The 24,476-nt window shown below is 40.5% G+C and overlaps 2 protein-coding genes across 2 annotated transcripts; one reads left to right on the top strand and one right to left on the bottom strand.

Annotated features, from left to right (window-relative positions):
- Positions 1-217: 217 nt before the first annotated feature.
- LOC306959932 (hyaluronidase PH-20-like) lies at positions 218-11,764 on the top strand (the record flags this gene model as incomplete). The annotated part of the gene is made up of 8 exons (XM_079552187.1): positions 218-230; positions 777-880; positions 2,394-2,560; positions 4,714-4,882; positions 4,954-5,172; positions 7,021-7,179; positions 9,134-9,223; positions 11,339-11,764. The coding sequence occupies 8 exons, from the start codon at positions 218-220 to the stop codon at positions 11,762-11,764; spliced, it is 1,347 nt and encodes a 448-aa protein (XP_079408313.1).
- A 6,957-nt stretch (positions 11,765-18,721) lies between these two features.
- tmem229a (transmembrane protein 229A) lies at positions 18,722-20,316 on the bottom strand. Its single transcript, XM_079551617.1, has 2 exons — positions 19,846-20,316; positions 18,722-19,632 (listed from the first exon to the last, which is right to left on the bottom strand). The coding sequence occupies exons 1-2, from the start codon at positions 20,239-20,241 to the stop codon at positions 18,958-18,960; spliced, it is 1,071 nt and encodes a 356-aa protein (XP_079407743.1). The 5' UTR covers positions 20,242-20,316; the 3' UTR covers positions 18,722-18,957.
- Positions 20,317-24,476: the final 4,160 nt, after the last annotated feature.

Raw genomic sequence — 24,476 nt, 5'->3', positions numbered from 1 at the left:
GTCTCCCCATGTCAGCCTCCTTGGTGCACGCTGCCTAACCTCACACCCAAGTGTTCCTCTTCACTTGGCTCCAAGACAAACTTGGCTTAGCGTCACAAACTTTTTTTTTTCTCCCAAACTAATATCGCGAGCAGTGTTTTCCTGCAGCACCACTGTATCTTGTCCTCTTTAAGACACTGGATCTCATGTGTTCAGCAGTGCATTTGACTTCCCAGTAATGGCATGTAAAGGTAAGTTTGTTCATTGTTTTATTATAATATAAAAGAGGATATTTTGCTTGTTTACTCAACTGTAGATGTGATTCTGTTTGTGTTTGTCTTAGGGAGCAGGTGAAAGGATGGTTCAAGTATCGCATAATCGAGGCTGCCCAATTATTAACGCATCTTTCCCACCTTCCTCTTTGTCTTTATACACGTCCCTAACTTTGTATTTCTTCCCTGTGCTTGCATTGACGGCTCTGAAATCTCCCCAAAGCATGTCCCCACAACGGGTCAACCTCTCTTCCTCGGTTCTTCCTCAATTTCCATTTACTTTTAAGAAACTCCCAGCTTTTTCAGAATTTACAAACCACGATCCTCATTCATACCCGGCTTTTCCCGTGCCCTCTTTCAATGAAATCGTCCCAGGAGATTCCAAAGCTTTAAAACATGTACACACATCCGCTTCATCTTCATCTCCCTCTAATAAGCTTAAATCACCAATTTCGGCATCATATTATAGTTATTTTCCCCAGCAAGCCTCACGTCCCCCCCGCACTAAAAGCCCTCTGTTTGAAGACCAGCCTTTCATTGTCACCTGGAACATCCCAGATCTGGTTTGCAGAAGGCACAACATCCTACTGGACACATCGCCGTTTAGAGGAGTGGCTACCCCAGCTAAGGTAAGAAGAACAAAGGCAATAAGGCATTTAAAAACAAGAACAATTTAAGAACAATTAAACTTGTGCCATTGAACAAAATCAGCAGGGTTAATACTGTGATTTCCCCATTGCACATCATTGTTTTCGATGGACAAATCTATTTCAATTAAAGTATGCATTATGTGGTATGATAATAAATTATTCCACTACAATAACTTAAAGTGTATGACAGGTTTTAATGCTTTTGAAAACATGACTTGTTTATATGGATAACATCAGTTGCCAAAACGTTATTATTATTTATTTGAATTTTTAAGACAGGAAGTGATACAGACGGCATCTCGTCATAGAAGGGGGCGTGGCTTCACCAAGGGGGAAAATAGAATCTTCCGCCATTTTCTGGTGGAATATGAACTTATTCAGGGTTAGGGTTGGTTTAAAATGCCATACAAATAAAGTCAAGTGTAAATCGGGCCCATATGGATATTTTCTCACAGCAGATTGTTCAGTAGAAGTGAAAAAACAGCAGTCATAGCAGGCGCTAGCTGGCGTTAGCATTAGCACGATGCTAACATGTAGGATCATTTGTTAAAGTAGTTTTTGAATAATTAGAGAACGTTTTGTTTTTTGTTTTTTCAAAATTGTTTTCCCCCTTAACTGTTTTCAAACATAACCATATAAGGGCCATTCCAGAGATGCCGTCTGTATCTACACAATCGCCCTTATATGAAAACAGTTAAGAGAAAAATCTAAACTTTCTCTAGTTATTCAAAAACTACTTAAACAAACGCTGAATTATGAATATAGTTTTCTACTAAATAAAAAAATAGACCTGGAGAGGAGCAAAGTGGTTCAACAGCCCATAAATACATAAAAAACATAGAATGATGCTTCATGTTAGCATCATGCTAAAGCTAACACTAGCTAGCGCTGGCTATGACTGCCGTTTTTTCACTTCTACTGAACAATCTGCTGTGAATTAACAACCATATGGACCCAACTTGACTTTATTTGTATGTGATAAGTAAGTTCATATTGCACCAGAAAATGGATAAAATGAGTGAAAAAATTAGGCTAGTGAAAAAAAAAATCTGTTTTCCCCTTCGATGAGGCCACGCCCCCTTCTATGACACAATGCCGTCTGTATAGAAGAAGGTAACATTCCATAAAGTGTACACACAAACAAACAAAACAAACTCATTCATTTCCCATTGATTTAACATGGTCGGCACGGCAACAGTTTAAAATGGTTTACCTTCTTCTATGTCACTTCCTGTCAGTGTCCAATAAGGAAGTGACACCATGAACATCACAAAAATGGTCAAACTGAAGAAAACTGGATACAAATCTTCAGCAAAATCTTAAATATAATTGCGTTACCTATGCTTTAGCAAAACATGTGCCACATGCACTTCAATAGTTGTAGTTTATGGCAAAGTCTCCAGTCACCCATTTCACAAGAGACAAAAGCAGATGAATAAATGTTACCGAGACAATAATACAAATTGTAATACTGTTTCTGCTTTGGCTGTAGGTCCCCGGTCAGTTCCTGTCTCTGTTTTACAGGGACAGATTGGGCCTTTATCCTCATGTGGATGTAAACAAAGGACAACAGCACAATGGAGGCATTCCTCAAAGGGGGGACCTCAAAGCCAGCATGAAGAAAGCCCAAGCAGACATCAGCTACTACATCCCTTCAAAGTAACTAGATTTAATCAATCAACGCTTTATTGTCATTGCCATTTAAACAACACAATGTTGGAGGATACAACAGTACATGGTTGTATGATTGCATTCATGTAATCTTAAAGGGACATAGGGCCTCATTTCCTAGTGCTCCAGAGTGTTGCTGATTTCTGGAGGTATATATTTTTTATTTATTTCATGCAGTTCTTATATTTGAAGAGTTTAGTGGTGCTAGGCTAGTGCTAGGCTAGTGCATGTCTATGGTAACTAGTAGCTTGCATTAAAACCCTCTTCAAAATCATGGGGTCGTCCTCCAAACGTTGCCATATCTGATTTGTAGAAAGCTCCTTTGTGAATTCCACGTGTAGTAATGGCGGCCGCAAACTACTGTAGATCCGGTAACCAAGCAGATCACTCCGCCGCTGCGTAGCTACAACCAGGAAGCTGATGCTGCTCAAATATAAGTTCTTTTAAATGCAAAATGGTTATATCTCAAAAACGATTCAGTCAACACAGACATGTATATCAGTAGTCTGGTGTTATAAGTGATTTGCCTCAAGTGCACTGTGCTTGGGTCAGACTGTTTTTAATGCAGGCTACTAGTTACCATAGACATGCACTAGCCTAGCACTAGCCTAGCACCACTAAACTCTTCAAATTTAAGGACTGCATAAATTAAAAATACATATATCTCCAGATATCAACAACACTCTGGAAAACTAGGAAATGAGGCCCTTTGTCAAAAATCCTGAAATATTCCTTTAATAACACAGGAAGTCCATCTTTGTTATAATTTCACCTAAGAAAACACTGTACTGGGCTCTGTTTTATACAGCAGTGGTTCCCAACCTTTTTTTTTTTATTTTCTCGCGTACCCCTTGCGTACTTCATTCATCTGCCAAACTCAATGTTATTGTTTTTTTTTATCTGTATAGTGTGTTTTTACTTTTTTTTAAACCTCTTAACCCTCGCCTGAACTGAGTACATTTTCTCCAGTTTGGCATTACTCAAATCTAAAAGCTTCTTGAACAGAGCGTCAAAAATAACGATAAAAACAAGAATAAAACATGGAAGACACAACACAGCGATGGAAGTGCTTCACATTTAATGAACATGTTGACTGCATTTACAAGAAAGCACAGTGAAGGCTTTTCCTGCTGCGTCAGCTGAGAGGTCTTGAAGTCAGTGACCACATCTTAACAAGGGTTTATAAGAGCTTAATTGAGAGTGCTCTGATATTAGTCTCTCGGTTTGGCCATTAACTGTCAAGAACAAAGCTAAACTTGGCAGAGTTGTTAAACAGGGCAGTAAAACCAAACAAACCAATTTGTCTGAGCATTATGCAAGATCACAGATGACAATAGTCGTCCACTGCCCCATCACTTCGAGCTCCTTCCATCACGGCAGATTTACAGACTTCCTTTTGCCTAGAAAATACAGAAAGTCTTTTTTGCCCTTTGCCATGAGCTGAATAAGTTATCGCCTAATGTCGCTCAGTCTGTTCCGTTTCCTTTTTCTTTCGATGAGGTTAATCTGCTACTGCTGTGTCTATGATCAGATTTTATATTGTACTTATTATGTATTTTATTATATTTGCTGCGGGCAAATGTACCTGAATGTGTGAGCGTGAAAGTTTCTGCCATCACATCATGGTAGACAATAAAGTTTTTATATTCTATTAAAAATGTCTAAAAAAAAAAGGCAATAAAGGAGCAACAAAAATGTGACGAAAATGCAATGACAAAGCCACAATAAATGAGGTGAAAAAGAATGTGAAAAAAGTGACAATGCGGCAACGCAAGGAAAAGGATACGTTTAGATCAGTTTTATGGGTCTTAGCTTTCAAATGAGACGCTACACTGGCCTATAGGCTGTAATCTCCAGTCAAGAAGCTTTTAGATTTGGGTAAAGCTGAACTGAAGAAAATTTTGTGTAAGCTATCAGTCATCAAGGTGTGTGCCACATTTGGTCTCATCTTGGAAGCAGCGAAATATGCTCACCCCAAACAAACAACCCGGACTAGATGACTGCTTTGTGATCTTTTTTTCTTTATTGCCTAAGAAACGGGGAGAAAAAATAGTCATAAATTAGATGCTGGACTACTAATCTATCATTTAAGTAAGTATTAAGTAAGTATTGTTTATTTGCTACTTTCTTTGTACATTCAGGGAAACAAAAGGCCTGGCTGTGATCGACTGGGAGTCATGGCGCCCCCTGTGGGAGAGAAACTGGGGAACCAAGAAAATTTACCAGACTTTATCTTTGGCTCACGTACTGAAGACAAACCACTACCTGACGCAGCGACAGGCCACTGACAAAGCAAAGCATCAATTTCAGGCACGGCAGGTTTATCTACGAGTTTCAGGTTCGCCCCCAACAGACGCTTTAATATATTTCGTCTCCAGCAGGTGGCAGCCAAGAGTTGGATGTCAGAGATGTTGGCCATGGGGAAAGCAATGAGGCCCAATTACTTGTGGGGATTCTATCTGTTTCCAAACTGCTACAACTATAACTGGCATGACTCACAGTTCACAGGGACATGCTCTGAGGAGGTCAGGAGGCAGAATGATCAGCTGCAGTGGCTGTGGGACTCCAGCACGGCCCTGTTTCCTTCTGTCTATCTGCAGGTAACACACACACACATACGATCTTGTACTTCTATCTTAGTGACGACACTCATAGACATAATGTATTACCCAACCCTGAACCATAAGCCCAAACCCCAAACCTAACCTTAATCCTTACCCTAACCCTCATCTTAACCCAATTCTAATCCGAAAACCATATCTTGACCCTCAAACAGTCCTTCAAATAAGTGAGAATGTCCTTACTTTACAAAAATGTCCTCACTCTGTTGGTTAAAAACTCAAACTGATCCTCACAATGTCGTAAGTACAAGAACACACACACACCCACACACACAATCTTGTACTTCTATCTTAGTGAGGACACTCATAGGCAAATGTATTACCCAGACGCTAACCCTAAGGTTAGAGCCCCGAACCTTAACCCTAACCTTGACCCTAGCCCTAAACCTAACCTAAACCCAATTCTAACTCTATGTGTGTTCTTGTAATTACGATATTGTGAGGACCAAACACACACACAATCATAATAGTCGTTTCCCCTTAGAGTAACTTACATTTGCATATTACATTTGCATTGAAAATGTGTACACTAATACACACCAGCTATTTCTAATGCTGGGCGTCTAGACTATGATCACTAGCCATAATTTTACATACAGTATATTTCTATTTTTGTTAAAAAGGAACCCCTGGGTCATAATAATTAACAATTCTAACACTAATATCATATCTTGACCCTCAAGTCCTTCAAATAAGTGAGAATCGCCCAAAATGTCCTCACTTTACAAAAATGTCCTCTGTTGGTTAAAAACTCAAACTGATCCTCACAATGTCATAAGTACAAGAACACACACACACACAGAATCTTGTACTTCTATCTTAGTGAGGACACTCATAGGCATAATGTATTACCGACCCTAACCCTAAGGTTAGAGCCCCGAACCTTAACCCTAACCTTGACCCAAGCCTTAAACCTAACCTACACCCAATTCTAACCCTAACCCTAAAACCACATCGTGACCCTCAAACAGTCCTTCAAATAAGTGAGGACCACCCAAAATGTCCTCACTTTACAAAAATGTCCTCATTCTGTTGGTTAAAAACGCAAACGGGTCCTCACAAAGAAGTAAGTACGAGGACACACATACACACACACACACACACACACACAATCTTGTACTGCTATCTTAGTGAGGACACTCATAGACATAATGTATTACCCAGACCCTAACCCTGAACCCTAAACCCCTAGTCCTAATCCTATCCTCAACCCTAATCTTAACCCAATTCTAACCCTAACCCTAAAACCCCATCTTGACCCTCAAACAGCGCTTCAAATAAGTGAGCACCATCCAAAATGTCCCCACTTTACAAAAATGTTCTCACTCTGTTAGTGAAAAACTCAAACTGTGTGTGTTCTTGTAATTACGATATTGTGAGGACCAAACACACACACAATCATAATAGTTGTTTCCCCTTAGAGCAACTTACATTTGCATATTACATTTGCATTGAAAATGTGTACACTAATACACACCAGCTATTTCGAATGCTGGCCGTCTAGACTATGATCACTAGCCATAATTTTACATACAGTATATACCTATTTTTATTAAAAAGGAACCCCGCGGTCATGATAATTAACAATGATTATGCCAAAACGCACTTGGTTAAGGCGGGGCTTAAGATGTTGATGCTCCTGTAGTCCTTTCTCAGTCATATTTGATTATTTTTAACCATTTGCTCAAATAATATCACTTATAACCTGACTAAATACATGTGTGCATTACATTCATACAACATAATACACTCCTTGAGGCCTAAAATCTTTTTGATCTCCAATACGTTTTCCATATTCAGTGTTTATTTTCCCCTCCCACCCCTCAGTCATCCCTGGCGGACAGCCCTAAAGCGGCCCTGATGGTGAGGGGTCGTGTGCTGGAGGCGCTCAGAGTGTCTGCCCCGTCCCGCGATGGCCCAGCTGCACCTGTGTTTGCGTACACCCGCCCCGTCTACGTGGACCAGAGCAGACGCTTCCTCAGTCAGGTAAATGAGGCCAAAGCTATTTAAATGCTGATTTGCTTGTGCGTCATGGCCACAGGCGTTCATCTGATATGTGCCACATGGACTGGCTCTATATCATGAAACAGACTGACATTATCTACTGTACAAATACATCTGATGCTTCCATTTTGAATTGAAATACTGGAATAGACTTTTGTGTGGAGGCCCAGTGCATCTCAAAGAATGAATTAGTCATAGACCCCACTCTTGAGTGATTGGATGGGTCTCTCTTTCTGCCCCGGGGCCTAAATTTTGGAGGAGTTTGGTTTCTCGGTGAAACAACAGCTCGCTCTGGGTCACCTTAGAGTGTAATGGTTATCCGCTCTTCTCACCTCACTCAGGTTCAGAATCACCTACTTTTTAAGGGAGACAATGAATGAGTTTTATTCGTTTATTTGAGCAGCAAACAAAAATGCTCTCCTTTTCCTGTGAAAACATACACGTATGTTTTAACAGGAAAAGGAGAGCATTTGCGCACTCAAAAGGAGTAGGTTGAAGTTCACAGAACTTATGTAAAACCTACCCCTGACTTATCAAACATGAAGCTGCAGTTTGAAGAAGATCTTTATTTATATAGCACCTTTCACAGACGTAGTCACAAAGCGCTTTACATGAGACAATTGTACATTCATTCCATACTCGGTGGTGGGAAACTACGTTTGTAGCTTCAGTTTCCCCTGGGGGTGACTGACAGAAGCGCTGTCGCGACTGCACACGTCTGCACCAACAGTCCCTCTGACCACCTCCATACATTCACTCACACACAACATTCATCCTGGCCTATTGTGCATGTTTTTAGTGGTAGGGGAAACCGGAGTACCCGGAGGAAACCTACGCAGACACAGGGAGAACATGCAAACTCCACACAGAAAGGCCCCGTCCTGGTGGGAAACGAACCCTGGACCTTCTAGCTGTGAAGCGAGAGCACTAACCGCTGTGCTACCGTGCTGCAGTTTGTGATATTTTCACTTTACAAAAGTTGTTTACAGTTTAACTTTTCTTCTACCATAGATACAGACGGCATCTCGTCATAGAAGGGGGCGTAGCTTCACCGAGGGGGAAAATAGAATCTTTTGGGAAACACAATTTTCACTCTTTATAGCCATTTTCTGGTGGAATTTGAACTTATTTATCACATACAAATAAAGTCAAGTGTAAATCGGGCCCATATGGATATTTTCTCAAAGCAGATTGTTCTGTAGAAGTGAAAAAACGGCAGTAGTAGCTAGCGCTAGCTAACCGAATATAGTTTTCTACTAAATAAAGATACAAAGACATGAAGAGGAGCAAAGTGGTTCAACAGACCATAAATACATAAATAACGGAGAATGCTAACATGATGCTACATGTTAGCATCTGGCTAATGCTAACGGTTAGCTGGTCTGGGTGAATACTCGATTCTGATTGGCTGGAAGGTTTCCATTAAAAGTGACTATGTACACCTTGTTTTTTCCATAGTAAAGATAAACAACTGAGCTGGAACTACTTTCATGTAAAACTCAACAAAAAAATATCAAACAGGCCCCAATGCACAGTTTCAGTTGGCGGGACCATGGTATCAGAATAACTGGACTCCGCGGAAGCAACCGTCCTCCGTCCAGTTATTTCTGATAATGGACACCTCATCGTTCATTATCCCTTACACAGGCACCGGTAAACTCTTGACACCAGGTACAAATAGATGGAGGATCTATTTGTACTCTTTTATGAACGTACAAATTTTATATTTAGGAAAGTTGAAGGGAATACAAAAACATTTACCAAGCATTTTCTCAGCCCTTTGGTAGGTTTGTAATACCACCTGTTTTATCGTTTATGATCGAGCAGATGATACAAATAGAAAAAGTGTGTGGCTTTCTTCTCCCTCATTCATGTTGATCTGCATCCTCCAGGGCAGTGTGTTTACATACAGACAGTCCTATACATTTGCCCACAGGGGGATTTGGTGCGGACCATCGGAGAGAGCGCCTCCGTCGGGGCGTCCGGGGCAGTCCTGTGGGGGGCCAGCGCGGACTACAGCGACCAGGTAACCGAGCACCGCGCAAACCCCCCGTGGAGCGATGCGACATGTGACGCGGGTCACACTCATTAGGGATGATACAGAGTCTGTCAGTGGCTTACAAAGGCTCAGAGCCGGGGATTATGTTTGCTGCTACAGGCCTGCATTAGTTAAGCAGACGAGATGAGCGTGTTGATAGGGACTTTCACAAACGGCTTACGGAGATAGAAGTGAGTGATAAAGCAGCATCATGCTCACAATAAGACTACATTTATTTTACACAGTGGTGGAAGAAGTACTCGATACTTAAGTAGAAGTACAGATACAAGATCAACATGTGCTTAAGTAAAAGTAAATGTATCTGTATTTTTTTTACTTAAAGCTGCAGCATGCAACTTTTAAAAGTGAAAAAAAAATAACGGTAATACTCTATAATAATGGTACATGAGCTCATGCATGACTTCATGATGCATTCATGCATTACTAAATCATGACTTCTCAAACATGATCACATATACGAGCGATTGCAATGTCGTCACGTTCTTTGGCTTGGTAGGCATTTTACGTTTTCATATTTGATAAAAAGTTTATTAAAATCCTATGATCAAAACAATGCCCATAAACGGGCCATTTTATAAAACCAAGTTAGAGGCCTGGATGCATCAGCTGTTACCTACCATTCACCAAAACATCCGGCGAAAATTGCGGATGTTTTGGTTCATGGAGGACTTCATCCCTGAATTAAACATCTAAATACTTTAATGAATGTTTAATGAATGTTCATGAATGTTCACTTTAATGAAAGAAAATGTGCCGTGCTGCACTCATAAAGCCACTGAGTCACTACAAGGTCAAATATACACAAATATTGACATTTTTATTTTTTGTTTGCTTCAAAAGTTGCATAGTACTAAAGTAAAAGTACAATTGCAATACAAAAGTGAAAAAACAACAACAAAACGTGACAAAACACAACAAAGCACGACGAAAACGCTACAAAAACATGACGAAAACGCAAATATACCCCGTAAAAGAACGACAATGTGACAAAATGTAACAAAAACTAGACGAAAGCGAAATGCGATAAAAATGCGACACAAAAGTAAAAAAAAAAAAAAAAGCAACAAAAACAGAAAGAAAAAAAACATGACAAAAACGTGACAAAAAAAAGTTCCGAAAATGTGACAAAAATGCGGCGACAACGTGAAAGAAAAGTTTGTGGTCAGACCACCTTCTCTCTGCCCGAGCCTGGTCGGTACTTGGATGGGAAACCTTTTGGGAACACCAGGAAGCCTGGGTGAATGTAGTGAGCAAGTGAGTGGTTGGTGGTGGTCGGACGGGCAGATGGCGCAGAGTCGTTGCCTCGCTTCCATCACTCTACCCCAGGGCAGCTGTGGCTATAATAGTAGCTTACCAACACCAAGTATGGAGTGAATGAATAATGCCTATTAAAGCGTCTTTGAGTGTCCAAAAAAACGCTATATAAAACCAATATATAACCATATATTATTATTATTGTTAAAAGTTACTATCATTGTTGTAGGTCTTCGCTTTAAAATGAGGTGTTACACTGTCGCTCTCCAGACAAGCTTTTAGATTTGGGTAAATGCTGGGTTGCAGGTGACATCACATCATTCTAAAGGCCTATACTATTAAATAGAGGAAAAATTGTTTTTGAGGAAATTTTTGGTCTTGTACACAGAGATCATGGACCCAGTGACTGATATTAATGATATTTTTTAAATTCATATATTTTCTTTTTAGCTACGACTTGTGAAGTGTAATGCTGTTAATAGGAAAAACTGGCTCCTGCCCCCGTTGGGTCCAATGACATCATCATATTCTAGAACCTGCAGCCCAGCAATACCGAACTGGAGAAAATTAGCTTGGTTCAGGTGGGGGTTAAGAGCCATTGTCACTATACCAAAAACTTATCAATATGACATCCCTCACAGAACTGTATACAAGTAACACAAATCAGAAAATCTCTAGGATGTAACTCTTAGGTTTAGAAATGCACTGTGCAGCTTTAGTCTTTGAGCTTACGCTGATGACTCTATTGACAGAACCGGAGTGAAATGAACACAAGGTGCCACCGACATCTCAACATTGCCATTCCTTTTCCCTCTGTTAAACTTTTAGGCGTCTTGTGGGGCCCTCTCTGCCTACCTCAAATCCACTCTCAACCCGTACATCACCAACGTCACCACGGCGGCCCAGATGTGCAGCCTCTTCCTCTGTCGAGGGAATGGACGCTGCGTGCGCAAAAACTACAACTCCCAGCTGTACCTCCACCTCAGCCCGGACTCGTTCAGGATCCTGCGTCTCCAAACGGGATACATTGCGCTGGGGAAACCGACTTTGTCAGATCTGAAGGCTCTCAGCAGGGGCTTTACCTGCCAGTGTTATGAAGGCTTGAACTGCACGCCCAGGAACTGCAAGGAAATGGCCAAGGCTTTGATGTTCCATTTGAAGCCGCACAACAAGTCTCGCACTTTGAAGGAGAATGTAGTAGATGAAAGATTGAGCTCGGCGAAGGGCAGTCTGAAGAAGCAGTTGGAAGTATAAGTCATTGTTTCTCAAACTGTGGCACGGGTACCTCTGAGCCACTACATGAGTTTACCCAGGTCAAAGGTTATCACAATAAATAAAGCATTTGGAAGATTATCTAATGCGTTGTAAGCTGGTACTGATATATATATATATATATATATATATATATATATATATATATATATATATATATATATATATTATATATTTATATATATTATATATATTTTTTTATATATGTTAGGGGTGGACCAAATCGTATCGCATATCATTATCGCGATATAATTTTTTTATATTGTTGTAATTTTTATATCGTTTTGGACACGTGTACTTTATGTTATGCTCAGCTCCATCAGAGCAGCATAGATACAGACGGCATCTCGAATCTTTTGGGAAGCACAATTTTTCACTCTTTTTAGTCATTTTCTGGTGGAATATGAACTTATTTATCACACATAGAAAAAGTCAAGTCTAAATCGGGTCCAAATGGATACTTTTTCACAGCAGATTGTTCAGTAGAAGCGAAAAAACGGCAGTCATAGCTAGCGGTAGCGAGTGTTAGCATTAGCACGATGCTAACATGAAGCATCATGTTAGCATTCACCGTTATTTATGTATTTATGGTATCTGTTGAACCACTTCTCCTCTCCATGTCTTTGTATCTTTATTTAGTAGAAAACTATGTTCATGTTTCAGCATTTGTTTTTGAATAATTAGAGAAAGTTTACATTGTTTTCCCCCTTAACTGTTTCAAACATGACCACATATCTATTGCTGAGTTGCAGGTTCTAGAATATGATGATGTCATCGGACCCAGCGGGGGCGGGAGCCAGTTTTTCCCATTAACAGCATTACACGTTCACCAGTCGTAGCTAAAAAGAAAATGTATGAATTAAAAAATATATCATTGATATCAGTCACTGGGTCCATGATCTATCTGTGCAAGACCAACAATTTCCTCAAAAACAGAATAACTTTTCCTCTATATAATAGTATAGGCCTTTAGAATGCTGTGATGTCACCTGCAACCCAGCAATAAACACTGACTGTAGAACACGGTAAAAGGTGCTTAAAAAGTAAAATAAAATGAAAGATGTAAACTGCTTGAGTAGATCATATTTGTGAGGAAACTAGTATGAAAAAAAATCAGTGAATTAGTCTTCCCAATAAGGCGTAAGGCTGGGATTTTGAAGTAATTTGTCCACTGTCAATTATGGTGATTTTTTTTTCTTTTTTACATCGTGATGTAGATTTTATTTTATTTTTCCGCTTTTTTTATTTTTTATTAACCTGCTTACAGTGTCTCCAGTGTTCAAAAATAACAGCACCAAAAAACTACTTCTGTGATGACTAACTTGTGTGAATTGCCTTGACTCATCCTACCAATACTTCCCACTGTGAAGTTACAGCAACATTTAATTACAAATGAGAACTGTGAGCATGTTTGTGCGGCTCTCACTGTCTTTTTTTTTTTTTTTCAGTGTCCAAACATAACAGTGCGTAATGTTATACAGCAAAGTACACACAGTTTCCATGGTATTGCACTGCACGTATTGCTTCACATGACTTTTTATGAAGGTGCTAATATGAGTTTATGGTTCTTGCAGATAGCGAGGCAAAGGTCACACAATGGGTGTCGCGCACATGAGCATTACCTGTTTGTTTTAAAAGTGGCATCCAAGCAATTACCTCACAACAAATACATAACACATATATATATATTTACATAACAAGACAATGCAACAGTATATAAATGTACACTATGTGAAACCCCCATTGGTTGAGTGTCTGTTGAATCATATTGCAATAAGGAAGCAAAAGGTAATAGCTGAGTTCAACCTGCTGCAGTCAGTCACAGTGTTTGTTTTACAGATAACCTGCCGTTATTTATGACTTTTTACTGCTCTAACAAAGTCTACGATCCATGAAGAAAGATGGTGGTAGAATTTATGTCGTTTGTGGCAAATAATGTAGACATAAATCACAAAACAATACCCATTTATCGGTGTACTATTGCATATAATTATAACAGCCATGACTGTGCTTTGTTTTACTTTGTTTTCAAGTCATCCTTTTTGCCTATTTTGTTTTTGTTTTTCAAAATTTAATTACATTTTTTTTTAAGTCTATTCTTGTTTGTCATGTTTGTGATGCATTTTTTTCCGAGAGGCTCTTGGATCCGGGTGATGCCGTGCTGGGGGCGGTTGTGGTCGGTCCTGTGGGGTTAGGTTTGCTTGAAGAATAAACCATATGTGGATAAACAATGCCTATTTGTATCTGGATTCTTCCCCTGATGGAGGGAATAAATAAGATAATAGTTATTTTGAAGAGGTAGTTCTATTATTTTAATTTTATCAACTTTTTTTTTGTATTATAATTTGTTTTTCTTTTTTTTTCTTTTTTTTTTAAAAACTTATTATTACTTTATTTATGTATTTATTTGATCTTTTTTGTTAACCTTTCTCTGTTTTATGTATATTAATGGATTTATTTACTCGACTACTTATTATTTTTTTGTCTTTGTGGTTCTGCATGTTTTTTTTTTGTTTTCTCATTGTTAGTTTTGATTGTTTACAACTTTTGGAAACATTTTAGGTTGATATGGGTATGGATGTGCGCCTGTGAATGTGTGTGTGTGTGTGTGTGTGCATTGTATTTGTGTTACTGTTTTTCCCCTGCCCCCCTTCCCCCTTTTGTTTTTTGGAAATCCACTCTAAAAAGAAAAAATAATGTAAGAAGAAAAGTTAAATAAAAATTTGAGTCTCAAAACAATTCAAGTCATGCCCTTGTACGCTCAGATCAAGTTAGCGCACACAGGAGTCTGGAGTTTGGTTCCAGCTTTGGTCCAGGAAATGCAAATGAACGGTCCGTATCTGCCAACGCAAAATCAACATCCACACGTTCAAATGGAAAACAGTGCAAATGTCGCTCCCGCATTATTTCACTTTGTTGCCAAACTCGATTCAGCCCCTCCCAAAGCAAAGCAGCAACTATTTTAATATGATGGTAGTAAAGCACCATGGTACACAGCGTTTACTCTACTCCCAGTGTGAGCTACAGCAGTCTGGGGTATAGTGTTGTTGTTCCACACTCCATTAAATGATATCATGAAGCGAATGTGCTCACTGTGAGTCTTATCTTCACTGTGGGTGGTATGTTTTTTTGGTCATGTCCTTTTTTGGGAGGGTATTGTGTTTACAACTGACTCCCCTTAAATTTCTCCCACGGAAGGAAGCAAAGAGAAACCTGAACCTGAAAAGTACAGCCTGATAAGTGTTGAGTACATAAAACAAAAGCCTGAATAACAAAATCTGATTGTTGTGCCGATAAACTCGTCCCCGTGAAGAATTGTGATGCTACAAATATGTTCGGAAAGTTAGGAATGAGTTTGGACCAAAACTAGCATTGTAATTTTGTGGCTTCCTCTATAATTGTTTGTCGTAAAAATACATCAGGGCCTTTTAAGGAACAGGCCACCATTTTTACATACCGAGATCCAGTATGTTCTTTCCTGAGCTTAGACGAGTTGATGCGTACCTGTCTGCTCTTTGTGTGTGCCCTCAGTCACGCAGAAAGACCAAAGATGTTGTTAGCATTTGGCCTCTCCCAGCATATTCCTATAGCTCCAGGTATGGATCAACTCGTCTAAGCTCAGGTAAGAACATATCTCAATGTGGAAAAAACGGTGGCCTGTCCCTTTAAGAATTTCTGTTATTGAACACTTTTAGATTTTACAGTTTTGTGAGTGTTATAGGACATAGTTTGCCTTATTTTTCCAAAAGTACCTAAAATAGCTATTTTACCGAACTACTTTTCCAACAATCTTGCTATGTTTAAAATAATAATAATTATGTCACTGGCTTAAACTTAAAGGTGCACTATGCAACTTTTCAGCGCGTATTTGACCTTCCAGTGACCTAGTGGCTGCTTGGGTGGTTAGCTTAGCGCCTTTACTTAGCATCTCTGTGGCCCCTCAAACGCTCCATGATCAGTTGTTTTAGGACTTCTGGTAGATTTACACAGCTCATTGGGCCGTCTCCATGGCTACGTATACATTTAATACTAAAAAACATACCAGAAATGCTAAAAAACGTGAAATAAAATTAATCCTGAAGCACCATAGGGGCCACCAGGATGGAAAGTAAAGTCACTAATATCATTTTTTTTTTTTTACATAAAAGTTGCATTGTGCACCTTTAACCACTTTGTTAGCTTTGGAAAAATAACGACCAAAGCTCAACTTTATGGGTTTTGAGGTTTCGAAGGTGACAAAATGTGAATATTTTGTGAAGTTTATTTTGTTCTCCACTATGTCTCTATTTGGATAGTTCGGCGATGCACTCTCGACCAAGTTCCTGGCTCTGATCATAGAGAAAGGTGCCAAAGTGTTGCACTTTATAAGTCTCCCAAAGTTAAGCATCTCATCATATAAGGGGGCGTGGCCTCGCCGAGGGGGGAAATAGAATCTTTTGGAAAACACAATTTTTCACTCTTTTTAGCCATTTTCTGGTGGAAAATGAACTTATTTATCCCATACAAATAAAGTCAAGTCTAAATCGGGTCCATATGGATGTTAAGTTACAGCAGATTGTTCAGTAGAAGTGAAAAAAACCGCAGTCATAGCAAGCGCTATCTAGCATTAGCATTAGCACGATGCTAACATGTAGCATCACGTTAGCATTCTCCGTTTTTTTTAATGTATTTATGGGCTGTTGAACCACTTTGCTCCTCTCCATGTCTTCGTATCTTTATTTAGTAGAAAACCATTCATAATTCTGCATTTTTTAAAGTCGTTTTTGAATAATTAGATTTTTCCTTAACTTCCCTTAACTGTTTTCAAACATGACCATATATGGGCGATCCCAGAGATGCCGTCTGTATCTAATAGTCCGTCTGTTTGAATAGTAAAACTGTCGGGCATGTTTTGTTGACTTCAGACGAGAACAGAACAGAAATCTCCACTTTTTTTTAATTTTATTTTGAAGGGTATTAAAAACATTGAGATGCCAAGTGCCACATTATCATCAATGCTCTTTTCTCTCTGTGCCCCACATTTCACAAAAATAAAAACAAGCATATAACAATTCTGTCCAAGAATGTGGTTGAAATCCGGAGCAGGTGAAATCCACTCGTCTGGCGGCAGCACTGGCGGAGTTTAGTAGAAAAGAAGCCGGACAGAGTCAGCTTACAGGGGAAGGCACTCTGCGTTCATCAAAGATTCACAGTACGACCAAGTAACACTGCCCACCGCCGCTACAGTAAGTCCTATATATTAGAGTGGTCATCATTCTGACAAAACTATACATGAGACATTAACAATCCCATAACATCATAACAGTCTTTCTCTCAATAAGGACAAGACAAAGGAGGTGTGGGCTTTTACGCTAAAAGAGTCTTAGACCAGGCTCTCCTGATAGTCACCAGTGCTGCTGTGGAAATAGTGACCAGCACCAAGTTCCTGGGTGTGCACATCACCTACAGAACCTATCCTGGTCCACAAACACTGAACAATCAAAGAAACAGGTTTGAGTAATATTATTAACAGTACTTTTTTTTATAGTACAAATTTGGACTTGACTAACAACGAAATCAGTAACAGAAATATAAGTTGTAGAAAGCAGGGGAAAGAAAAGTTAATTAAGGCATTTAGAGTAACAATATCAAGTTACAATATGTCTAAGTATTGAAAAGTTAAGGGAGAGATGTGCAAATAACTCACAGTGCGTTAAAGCTAGGTGGCAGTACTAGTTAACTCTTGTTTGGGGAAAAGGTGGCGTTCACGATTTAGAATGTGAGGATGTCATAATGTCAGGTGGAGGGCAGGGGCCAATACAAGGCTATGGGAGAAATACAGTTTTTGTAAGAAATCTCCAAAACAAAAAGTGACAAATGTTTTTCCTCATCAGTATTTGGCAGTGATTGGATTCACAAACCTGACATGTCTGAGAGTCCAACATCATGCTCATGTTTTCAAATATTGTCGCCACTTTTGGACGCCTTTCAGAGAAAATAATTGGACATTAGTTCATATGTGCTGACGGAGGAGACCATGAACTTTGAGACAGTTTTTGTTTCATGTGGATTCTTCCAGTGATGACTGAGATATTAACCAAAAAAAGACAAACAAAATCTGCTGTTTGCCAGTTACCACAGTTATAGTCAGAATATTCAGCTGCTCCACCTCAGTTTTAAACTATAGATACAGACGGCATCTCGTCATAGAAGAGGGCGTGGCCTCACCGAGGGGGAAAACAGAATCTTCACTCTTTTTAGCCATTTTCTGGCAAAATATAAACTTATTTATCACATACAAATAAAGTCAAGTCTAAATCGGGTCCATATGGATGTTCACTCACGGTAGTGGTAGCTAGTGCTAGCTAGCGTTAGCATTAGCACGATGCTAACATGAAGCATCATGTTAGCATTTTCCGTTATTTATGTATTTATGGGCTGTTGAACCACTTTGCTCCTCACCATGTCTTTGTATCTTTATTTAGTAGAAAACTATGACTAACTAATGACCATATATGGAAGATTCTCTGGAATCGCCCATATATGGTCATTTTTGAAAACAGTTAAGGGGGAAAACAATTTGGAGAAAAATTTTCTCAAATTATTCAAAAACAACTTTAACAAACACTGAATTATGAATATAGTTTTCTACTAAGTAAAGACACAAAGACATGGAGAGGAGCAAAGTGGTTCAACAGCCCATAAATACATAAATAACATGTCAACATTGTGCTAATGCTAGCGCTATGACGAGATGCCGTCTGTATCTATAGGCTCTTTAGGATGTTGTGATGTCACGTGAACGCTTCCTATTGAAATGATTGAATTGAATCACAAATTCTACTCAAACTGTAATTGATTGAATGTATTGCGAACCTATAGAAAATCTAATGTCAAAAAGTGTCACAGTAAAACAACATAAAAAGTCTGGAATTCATTCAATCAATAAAACTACTTTTAGCTACGTATATGTGTACAATCCCTAAATCCTTTCAATTGTAAACAATGGATCGAAGTTATTAAGAAAACACTTTGAACTGCATAAAGGGCAGTGTCACGTTTTATAAAATGATATGTACTTCATCTTGACTTTTCCACAGTGAAATGAGTCCTGGTGTCAGTGCAGGGTCTGCATCTAAATTAATATAGATTCAAAACACTTCATCATGCTGGGTTACTTTTTCAAAAACATGGAGTTAGATTAGTTTCTTGCTGAACTGCGTCTGTCCGTTCAGCTCTTGGGCCACTGCTCCGTTACAGCTCTCTTTGGTGCACTTGATCCGGAGCAGCACGTTGGTCAGGACGTCCTGGTACAGGCTGAGGCACACCCATCCGGGCAGGTACAGCAGTGTCACCAGACCCATGAAGTGCAGGGGGTAGTGTGAGTAGTCCCAGGAACAGGCACCAAACTGTCTGAGGAGCAGCCCCCAGCTCAGCTCCCACGTGTAGGCCACGCAGATGTACAGGGGCAGCCTCTTCAAGGTGCCCCAGCCCCGGGTGAAGTGGAGGTGAAGGTATAGCTTCTCCACCAGAAAACTACAGCTGCCGTACATGAGGAAGGACCAGAGCGAGGTGTGTCCACTCAGACTGCTGTCCGCCTTCTCCACCAGGTTAAACATAGACGTGAACACAACCTCGTCCACCAAACCGTGCATCCCAAAGAACAAGAATCGGAGGAACCCGGGCAGATGACCTTCGGGCACAGCGTGGACATGAGAGGGCTCATACTGCAGCTGGGACAGTCCTCTGTGGAACACATGCACAAAGTACAGGGCCAGGAGGTAGTGCAGCAGCAGCTGAGAAAGGGATAGTCCTCCGTGGAACATGTGAAGGGTCAGGCGGGGGCCAGGCACCTCTCCAGAGGAGCTCCACTAGGGACCAGACAAAAGACAAAAAAGGCCTATTAACAACCTTGACTTGTGCCTCCTAGTTACCTGTAGTAGCTAACAGGTTGAACAATTATTTTTCCAAAAAAAAACGCATTTCACGTGGGCCAGGCTTGTGTTTCTGGCTTATTAACAGTATAATAATTCAGAGTGAGCACTGCGGCCATAGCCACAGGTCAGTTTTGTTTATTGTCTTACCGTTAGAGCTTGAACACTCCCGATGAGGATCTGCAGTCCAATGTACACAGAGGGGTAGATAACCAGGTGGAAAAGCCTAGGCCGGCTTCGGAAGCTGTTTCTCTGGGCATAAAGCTTCTCCAGAGCCAAGTGGCACAGCGAGTGCGCAATGCCCAGATACAGCGAAGAGAACCCCAGTAGCTTTGGGTCATAGGCTCTAAAGAGCCCCTGAAGCGCGGACAGCAGGACGTCCAGGGTGACACCGTGCATCCCGTAGAAATACAGCCGCATCCAGCGCGGGAGGTCCCGCAGAGCCTGAGCTGCGAACCCCGGCACCGGGAGCGAGCACGTTTGGAGAGGCATCACCGCTGCTCTGGACCGGACAGACACAGCGCCTCTCCGCCGACTGGACCCCATCTCCCTTTACCACTGTGTTGTTGTGGAGGCTTGTGCGGCCGCGCAGGAGCAGAGCTGCGGCTCCAGCATCTCGGATACCGCTACTGCGGTGAGGCGTTCAGGGGACTGCGGGGAAATGCAATTTACGCTCTGTGCACCTCACCACAAGCCATGGCCAGCCACACTCGTGTGTCAGACACATGTATATTATCACCTGCGCACCTGGGTGTGGGGGGTGTGGGGGGCGGGGGGGAGAACTACGGTCACATAGTCATCCTTTCAAAGAAAAAAACTGCCCTATCTGGTCTGTTGATGAAGACTTTCCCAGATTCCGTGAAGGTCTCCACTGCTGCACTGTGCGCTCGTGCAAGAGGAAGAAAAAGACATTCAAATTTTAATTGGACTCACATTCCTCTCTGCGTGTTTTACGTAGAGACAATGCCTTCATGCTCTGATAGGCTCGGGCTCTGAGCTTCAATTTGAGATTTTCGTCAAGAACCTTTACAGTGGCTCAAACGGCGCTGTCTATTTGGGTGAAATGAGAAAAGGCTTAAACGAAACAGCGCCAGAGGGCGCTAGTGCCCTATTTCTGTTTTACTGGCAGCCTTCGGTAAATAGGTTGCCTCAATTGAAATCCTCTTCACTTGAACAATCAATAACCAATGAAAATTTATAGCCTCACGAGCCACTAAGAAATCAATAGACACGAGGAAAACCAGAACATTTATTACTATTATGTTTTAATCATTCTTACAGCCTACAAGCTAACATTAAGTCTTGCAGATGTAGTTGGTAATGTTTCTCCATCAGCCTGTAGTGGTCACCTTTCTGCAGCAGCACAGGTCTGCACTTTAATGAAGCACAGAGTCTCCTCCTCCAATAAAGAAAACTGCATCCAGAGAGATTAGGCTATGTGTGAAAAGAGAAGTCAACACCAGGGCTACAGGGCTTTAGGAAATTGGATCAATAAAAATGGCTCTATCCAGTTAAATCACAGGTAAACATTTGTAATATTTTACAAAAACATTTAGCAAAACATAGGTGTAAAACACATGTGTGACAGTGTTGGGATATGCACAAAAGCTCATTATAGGATAAGGCAACGATTCTAACCAAATGAAGTTGGTTCAGCCTCAAAACAACCAGTGAATATTTTTGATGATTGTGTGCATTTAACTATTATCACTGCCCTATTTAGTGTGTTGAACAGTATTTTTTACAAAGTGATGCTTGAGTCTATGCCACAGCGGGTAGGCCATGTTAATGATGCCATATAAGGCCTACTCAGTGACAGCACTTGATACAGATACGAACTATACAGAATAAAACTACTCACAATAATCCCAGGGAGCACAGTGAACCAACCTCTCAACCACTAGATGGCAGTGGTGCTGTTTTTTTTTTTACTATGTGGGCTGGCCCTCCAGTCTTACAAATGCCCTCCATTCAGAAACATGGCTGTAATATAATTTTCCATGGCCTGAATTTAATTATTTAAATGCCCTGTGTTACTGTTATCTGTGTGATGCTGAGGCCGAGCGCAGGGGTGGTTTTGAGGTTCGCCACAGAACTAGGAACAACAAAAAAATGCTTCCATTCACAATCAGTGTTTGCACAGAAATAAAATATTCTTTATTTACTTGATCAGAATATTCTCCAATACAGTTACAGCTCATGAGTGTCAGTGGAAGGATTTTAAAATGGTCAAATTGGATGCTTTATAATTCATCTGTTAGCCATAATTTCCACGGGTCCGGCCCCATTAGGCCTCCATTTTCTCCGAACAGCTTTACAATAACACTGTCTAGGGATTGACTGATTTGATCCTTGCGTGTGCGCACTTGAAAAAGCCATCCCCTGAAAATGTAATTTCAGAAGCCATTTCCTCCAATTTGCGCCATTATTGAATGGACTGCTGGCCCCATGCTCTCAATGTCCCGTATCATGTAAAGACTGACAAGGGGTGACGTGTTCTTGTGTCTGCTGGTCAATGCTTTGGGTGAGGGCTATCGAGTCACCACGTTTGCCGTGTCTAAAAATATACATTCTGTTTTCGGATGCAGCCGGGGACGTGGTTACATGAAATGCTGCAGAAGTTTAGGAGAGAGGGATACAGGGAGAAACCCACGACCTTGTTGCTCTGATGAAAACCCGCCTAACTGCTTGGCCGCTACACTGTTAATGTTTAATTATCATAACCCTCCAGGCATAAAGAGCCAAGTGGAGACAAGATTAAGGTGTTTTGTTCCCAAAAGCAGATCTGTAGTATTCCCGGGAGCTCAGGCTCAGGCCTCATTAGGAATTCTGCCCCACACTCAGGATGCTCCAGGGGTTTAGAGGGTCATCCAGCAACACATGCCCCCGATTCAACCTGCTGCAGCTAGCCAAAGTGCCTAATGACTATGGAGTGTGATATCCAACTATGTAGATCTCTTCCTGATGCAATATAACTTATAAAACAAACTGATAACACAGCTTATTTTACTCTAATGTTAGACTTGGGCCATCACTAAAATGTGAGTAAAAGGTGTAGCCCTCCCTCCCCTCTGCTCTCCCCTTTGAGCTCAAAGTCCCAGTGGATCTTCTTCTATAATTAATCCATGCTTTCCCCCCCCCTCTATCTCTGTCTCCCTCTCCTCCCTCGCTCACGTATCCTCTCTCCTCTCATGTTTCATCTCATCTTCTCTGTGCTTTTTCACACTAACCTCTGATGTGACCTTCCTTTTAACCTTGTCATCTTCAATAACCTTTGCAGCACCACCCCTGCCACTGCATAACGCCTAATACGCTCACACTCCTCACCTCACCTATAGGGGATGTCGGCGGTCCAAGAAGCCACGGTATATCCGTATTTTCATCAGCCAACTTCAGGGCAGCTCCGACAATAGTCTGGGGAGTGAATGAATAATGGAATAGGCCTTTTCCACACAGCGCAGTTCAATCCTCCATCAATGAGCCCCGGACTGTACTCGGTAGGCCGCTTGTAATATTTGTTGTGATATATTGTGTAGTGGTGGGAAACATGATAGGCCGACAGAACACACCCCTGCAAAACACACAATATTGAAGGTGTTAGAGAATCAACAATGGTGTTCGAGAGGATGGATGAAGAATAGGCAGCTGTCTGGATGTCTCATACAGGAGATGTTTATTTACCATCGGTGCAGGACCCGGAGACATGAACTCGAGACATTGCGCTGGTCCTACCATTCAAGTCTGTCTATGCTTCCACAGAAAAGGGATAAATACCTCAATATCTCAGAGCGTCAGACTGACACGCAAGCAAAACATTCAGTGGCTGAGAGTGGGCGCCACTGAAGCACCACAGTCAAGACTATGATAGAGATAGTACGACTTTACAGCTTGACCCAGTATGAAAAAAAAAAGTGATTTAATATTATCCTCTAACAGAAGGCAGCTAAAATAAAGTCTGTGGGTACTGCCTTTTTATGTACTTTATGAAATTACTCTGAATAGCCAAGCCAAAAACAAGAGTAAAGTGGCCGCTCAAAGACTTCTGTGAAGGTAAGCTATTGTGGCCAGTGTTGTGAAAGATAAGATAAGATAAGATAAGATAAGATAAGATAAGATAAGATAAGATAAGATAAGATAAGATAAGATAAGATAAGATAAGATAAGATAAGATAAGATAAGATAAGATAAGATAAGATAAGATAAGATAAGATAAGATAAGATAAGATAAGATAATCCTTTATTGATCTCACAATGGAGAAATTCACTTGTTACACTGTTACAATCGGCATGTCAATAAGATCACTCAGGGTGTGCAGTTAAATAGTAGAAAAAAAGAGGTATCTGATGTACAATAAGTAAAAGCCAATATCGTACGGGGCGGAATTATAACAATAAGGCAATAAATAAAAATAGGATAAAAATTATAGCAGATAATAAAAAGTAGCATATCGAGGTGCAAAGTTTACAGTCCTACTGCAGGTTATCAATAATATACATGATTGATAAAGAGATTATTGCACGTAGTTTTGCACGTATAGTAACTAAGGAATTTAACATTTTACTTACTCAAAATACTGGAATATATTAGTCATTACATTTCAACTTGAGTTACAAGTTCATTTAAATGTATGAATGAAAAAAAGCCAAACTCCCCCCAAATAACGGACACTGGTGTATAAGATCGGTGGTTACGTGTAGCGAACGTCATCAAAACAAAACAGGGAACATTTGGAAAAGAGAAAGAAAATCTTTGACTTCAGTTTTGCTCGGTGGCATTATTA

The sequence above is a fragment of the Gobius niger genome (assembly GCF_951799975.1).
Source record: "Gobius niger genome assembly, chromosome: 2".
NCBI lineage: Eukaryota > Metazoa > Chordata > Actinopteri > Gobiiformes > Gobiidae > Gobius > Gobius niger.
The sequence above is the reverse complement of the archived record's forward strand: the minus strand, read 5'-3'. Positions and strand labels throughout refer to the sequence as shown.

Coding starts and splice junctions, on each gene's coding strand:
- tmem229a (XM_079551617.1), bottom strand. CDS start 20,241: ATGGGGTCCAGTCGGCGGAGAGGCGCTGTGTCTGTCCGGTCCAGAGCA. Junction 19,633..19,845: donor GGAGTGTTCAAGCTCTAACG/GTAAGACAATAA, acceptor TCTGGTCCCTAG/TGGAGCTCCTCTGGAGAGGT.